Below are 5,670 nucleotides of genomic sequence, written 5' to 3'. Positions count from 1 at the left end.
CCATTTCCTTCAAAGCAGCCTGAACTTCTTCTTTCATCACCATAGGCTCTTGCTCATATGTTGTTTCATGAAATTCTTCTGTGTCTTCCAATTCCTTTCGGTACAGTGACTCAGTAAAGCAACAAGAATCAGCTTGAAGCCTTGTTGTGGAGAGATTGGCATAGGGTTTCATTTCTCAAGATGGGGGAATCCTGCCATAAAAATGTGTGTGTGCGCGCGTGCACGCACACACACGTGTGCATGCTCACGTGTGCGCAGAGGGGGGGAAGTAAGACTTCCTTGTGAAATGAACCAAGACCTTAAGGGGTGTGAGAGAAGAAGCTGAGAGCTTTCCCAGGCCGGAGACTAAGTCTTCTTTCCTTGTGAATGGAATGATTGGCAGAGTTCTGCTGCAGAGCCTCTCCCTTTAGGAATCCCTTAGGAATGTTCTCAGCCGGTGGTTTTCAGTCATGGGCTGCTATACCCTTCCCTACCACACAGGCCATTTGACAGTTGTTGTTGTTGTTATATGCCATTGAGTCTACTACGACTCAGTGACCCTATGATCAATAGGCCTGAATCTGGCTCTAGCCTGAGCCAACCTCATCTGCTTTGAAACACCTGCCCCCATTGCCACGGTTACTGTGTCAATCATCCCATCCTGGTCTTCTCCTGCACTGCTCCTCTACCCTTGCAAGCATGATGTCCCTCTCCAAGGACTAGTCCCTCTTGGCAACATACCCTAAGTATATGAGATGGAGTCTCAAAATTCTTGCCTACAAGGAGCAACCCTCTGCAGGTTTCACCCTCTCTACAAGGTTTCACCCTCTCCACAACAGACCTGTTTGTTCTCTTAGCAGCCCATTGTATGTTCCATACTCTTTTTCCAGCACCACAACTCAAAGGCATCAATTCTTCTGTCAGCCTTAGTCATTGCCCAGCTCAGGTACATAGCAAGTAATTGACAAGAGCCTGGCCTGCTTCAACTGCACCTTAGTCTGACTGACATTTTTTGCTCTTTAGCACTTTGAAGAGGTATCTGACAGCAGACTTCCTTAAAGCAATTAATCTATTTCGTTCATTTGCATTGTACTTGGCAGTGTCTGGAGTAATTTCTGGTTGTCACATCTTCACATGGGAGTTGCTACTAGTATCCAGTAGGTAGAGGACATGAAGCTGCAAAACATCCTACAAAATGCAGGAAAGTGTTCCACAATGTCAGTATGAGGTCGCTGTATGCCGTGGAGTGTTTGTGACCCTTACGGGCCCTAGAGGACAGAGTAGAAGTGCCCAGGTGGCTTCCTGAGCTGTCATTTTCACAGGAGCAGATCGCTTGAGCTTTTCTTCTATGGAACCACTGTGTAGGACCCAATTGCCAACATTTTGACGTGCAGCCAAACGTTTAACCATTGCATCGCTCGAGCTTCATACCATGTCAGGAGTGGCCTGAAATGTTAATCGTTTGAGTTTGAGACACTCTAGTCTTACAGTTAGACCAGTGATTCTCCAACTGTGTCTACCAGACCAAACGCTTCAGCATCACCTGGAGGTTTGTTGGAAATGCAAATTTCACACCCTCCCTTGTTGTTGTTGAGTGCTATCGAGTCAAGAGTGTTTGACAGCGACCCTATGAGCAACAGACCTGACCCTGTCCTAGCCTGTACCACCCTCATCATTTCTGACACCGTGAGCCCGTGGTTGCAGTCACTGTGTCTATCCAGCTCATTGGGGGTCTTCCTCTTATTTTGCTGACCCTCCACCCCTCCAAGGTGTGACTTTCCAAGGAACTTTCCTAGAAACATGTCCAAGAGATGTGAGCTGGCGCCTCACCATCCCTGCCTCTAAGGAGCACTCTGGCAGCACTTTCCCCAAGACATGTCTGTTCAGGTTTTTTGTAATCCATGGGATATTGTGCTAAAGCGAAACCTTGGACCAGGAGGCAGTCATCAGAACAGAGCAAGGAAACACTGCATGGTTCAAAATTGGGAAGGGTGTACGCCAGGGATGTGTCCTATCTCCATACCTTTTCAATTTTTATGCAGAATAGATTATCTGGGAGGTTGGGCTCTATGAGGAGAAATGAGGCATCAGGATTGGAGGAAGACTCATCAACAATGTACATTATGCAGATGACACAACCCTGCTTGCTGAAACTGAGGAGAACCTGAAGCACTTGCTGTACAAGGTCAGGGACTGCAGCCTTCAATATGGATTGAGGGTCAATATCAAGAAAACAAAGATTCTCAACACTGGGCCAAATGGCAGCATCAGGATGGATGGTGAAGAGATTGAGATTGTTCACAGCTTTAGTTTGCTTGGCTCCACAGTCAACACTCTTGGCATCAGCAGCCAGGATATTAAAAGACATATTGCAATGGGAAAGTCTGTGATTAGAGACGTCTCTAAAGTACTGAAGAGCAACAATGTCAGTCTGGAGACTAAGGTGCGCCTGATACATGCCATGGTCTTTGCAATCACTTGAATGACTAGGAAGGATAGAAGGAGAATTGATGTCTTTGAGCTGTGGTGTTGGAGAATAGTATTGAATACACATACCATGGACTGTTAAGGAAAAGAACAGATTTGTCCTGGAGAGGGTGAAGCTGGGCTGCTCCTTAGAGGCAAGGATTCTGAAGCTTCATCTGACATACTTTGGACATGTTGCAAGGAGGGACCAGTCCTTGAAGAGGGACGTCATGCTTGGGAGGGTGGAGGGACGGTGCAGGAGAGGAAGACCCTCGATGAGATGGATTGATTCAGTCACTGGGGTAGTGGAGGTAGGTGTATCAGAGACAGTGAGATTGGCACAGGATAGAGCAGGGTTTAGGGCTGTTGTACATGTTGTCGCTATGAGTTGCAGGTGACTCGACAGCACATAACAACAACAACAGTGGGATATTCAGTGCTTTTTTCCAACACCACAATTCAAAGGCATAGATTCTTTTCTGTCATCCTTTTCACTGTCTGATGTATACAAAGTGGTTGAAAAGATCATGGCCTGAATCAGGTGCAACTTAGTTTTCAAACTGATGTCACTATTTTTTAGTATTTTGGAGAGGTCCCTGACAGTGGATTTGCCCAAAGGAAATAAAAAAACAGGATCTGTTGATACCGAGGGTGTTGATTGTGGATCCAAGTTAAGATGAAATAATTGACAGTTTCAGTCCTCATCATGTTATCTGTTGGGCCACTGTTAAGGACCTTTGTGTTCTTGCTGTTTAGATGTAATCTGTATTGAAGGCTGCAGTCTTTGATCTTCTGCAGCCAAGTGCTTCAAGTCCTTCTCACTTTCAGTAAGCAAATTTGCATCATCTGCATAATGGAGCTTGTTGACAAATCTGCCTCTACATGCTTCTCCAATTATTTGCTCAGCATAGATTGAATAGGTATGGAGAAAAGATACAACCCTTATGCACACCCTTCCTGTTCGGTTCCTTGTTCTGTTCATACAACAGCTTCTTGGTCTAGGTATAGGGTTCATATAAGCATATTAAGTGTTCTGGGATTCCAGTTATTCTCAGTGTTAGCCATAGGTTGTTGTGATCCACACAAACACCCTTCGCATAGTCAATAAGACACTCTCCCTGGGACCTACAGCTCTGGGAGCAAGCTGTGCTTTAGGAAGTGTTTCAGCTCAGTTTTGTGCACATGGGAGCTCCAGAACCACTGATCCAGACACTGTGCTGCTTGACATTAGCCACCTATGAGCATTTCTTAGATATTGATGTTCTTACTGTGCAATTGCCACAATGCCGGCTCTGGCTTGGGAAGAGGTGTGAGAATCCACATTCCCTACCAACTGCAGGTGATGCTGATGCTGCCTACGCTTTGAGAAGCGAGGTTAAGATCCAAACCAAACTGGCTGCTGGGGACTCCAGCTCTGTAGATGCTACAGGACAGAGCAGAACTGTCAGATTGTCCCAGGCTGAAAATCTTTATGGAAGTATACTGGCATTGCTTCTCCCAGGGAGCAGCTAGCTGATGGGTTCAAACTGCTAACATTTCCATTAATAGCTGAGCACTTTGCCTATGAGGCCCTAGCAGGGTGCCTGGGAGCTAAGATCACTCATTCAATATGATTAAGTTGGGTGCAACTAAAAAGGGACCCTATAGGACAGAGGACAACTGCCCATTGGGTGGGTTCTCAGGCTGTAAATCTTTACAGGAGCAGGCTGTCTTATCTTCCTTGTGCAGAGTGGCCAGTGCATTCAAACTGCCTGCCTTTTTTGGCTAGCAGTCCAAGGCTTAGCCTAGAGTTCAACCTGGGACCTCTGGACCTAAGACATGCATTGATGTTGAGTCAATTCTGACTGAAAGCCACCATTGGGTTTTCTAGACTGGATGTCCTTAGAGGAGCAAACGGCCCTTTCTTCTTCCTCAGAGCACTTGGTGGATTGCAACCACTGACCTTTCAGTTGACAACTCAACGTGTAACTCACACCATCACGTGGGCTCCTGGGGATTCAAGGCGACTCACTCACTCATTTCCATTGGGTGGGAACTGACCCATAGCTAACCCCTCAGTGGATTTCGGTGGCTGCAAATTGCAGAGATTGCCCTGAGGAGCCGCTGGTGCATTTGGCCTGCCAGAGGCCCCACCTTTAGGTTGGCAGCTCAAATGCCTACAAAGTAGATGACCAGAGCCCTCTGGGATCAAAGAGAAGTGTTTCCAAAACGGGTTTGATGCTAAGACCCACCCGAGGTGCATATGGAACCTTCTGTGGCCACACTGGAGACCCACTGGGCAGGCAGCTCGGGTTCAGAACCTCTGGTAGCCTGAACCCTCCAGCAGCTCTGAAGGGAGGGATGGCCACACTTCTCTTGAGGAACTTACTCTCTGAAAACCCAATGGAGAGGGTCAGCTATCAGTTGTTTCTGACTTGATGACAATGAGTTGGAGGTGTTTCAAAGAGGCCAGCTTTGACCAAAGGCTCCAGCTGACATGCTCTGCAATCTCTCTCCACATTTGCAGAAGCTACATTCCCAGGACTACTCAGCCAAAAAAAAAAAAAAACAAACCAAAAACAACAAACAAGGTTTCTAAGACGAAGCCAATCCAGGAGCTGCTGGACTTTGCTGATGACTGGCTCAGTGGACTTTCTCCTAAGCCCTCCACCCACCCACCCACCTTGCCCTCTCAGTTCATGTCTTTGTTCGCCTGTTAAGTCAGAAGGGAATGGTCTCACTCACCAGTCATTGTAGTCACTACTCCAGGTGGGGTCCTCTCTTACCTGGGTGCGGGAAATAGCCTCCTCACCAGTCTGTGTGTGTCCACTCTTACCTTGTTGGTGGCCAGGGGGCATAAAGATGTAAATCAGAGCAGGAAGAGACCTGGAAGCTTCCGACCTTCCCTCCCTCGCTCCTTCACTTGGGGTTGGACTTGCACCTCATCTGCCAGCTCTCCCAATTTTCTCCAGTGCCCTGTTTTATGTCATAGGAACTTCTTATTAACATCCTTGCATGTTTATTCCTGTCAGCATCTGCTTTTCAGAGGACTCAAAGGCTGGCAGATCTTTCCATAGATAGAGCTAGCAAGGTTGAGCCAGGTCAGCTAAGATCCCTCAATGATAGGTGCTGAGTCTAAAGAGACCCTGATGGGTTGGAGCAAAGGAGCAGGGAATGAGGGGAACCTGGACACTCTCAAGAGTTTGCAGCTCACAGTGATTATTACTGCTGCATGAGGTACATTAT

General features: G+C 47.1%; 1 protein-coding gene across 1 annotated transcript in view; it reads right to left on the bottom strand.

The window, feature by feature from the left end:
• LOC102866850 (paternally-expressed gene 3 protein-like) overlaps positions 1–1,389 on the bottom strand; it is a 72,228-nt gene extending 70,839 nt beyond the window's left edge. Inside the window, exon 1 of the mRNA XM_006885202.1 lies at positions 1,243–1,389. Within this exon, the coding sequence (XP_006885264.1) occupies positions 1,243–1,389 (147 nt within the window). The remainder of the gene's footprint in view (positions 1–1,242) is intronic.
• Positions 1,390–5,670: the final 4,281 nt, after the last annotated feature.

The sequence above is a fragment of the Elephantulus edwardii genome, unplaced genomic scaffold (assembly GCF_000299155.1).
Source record: "Elephantulus edwardii isolate Elephantulus edwardi_28Jun2011 unplaced genomic scaffold, EleEdw1.0 scaffold00041, whole genome shotgun sequence".
In the NCBI taxonomy this organism is placed as follows: domain Eukaryota; kingdom Metazoa; phylum Chordata; class Mammalia; order Macroscelidea; family Macroscelididae; genus Elephantulus; species Elephantulus edwardii.
The sequence above is the reverse complement of the archived record's forward strand: the minus strand, read 5'-3'. Positions and strand labels throughout refer to the sequence as shown.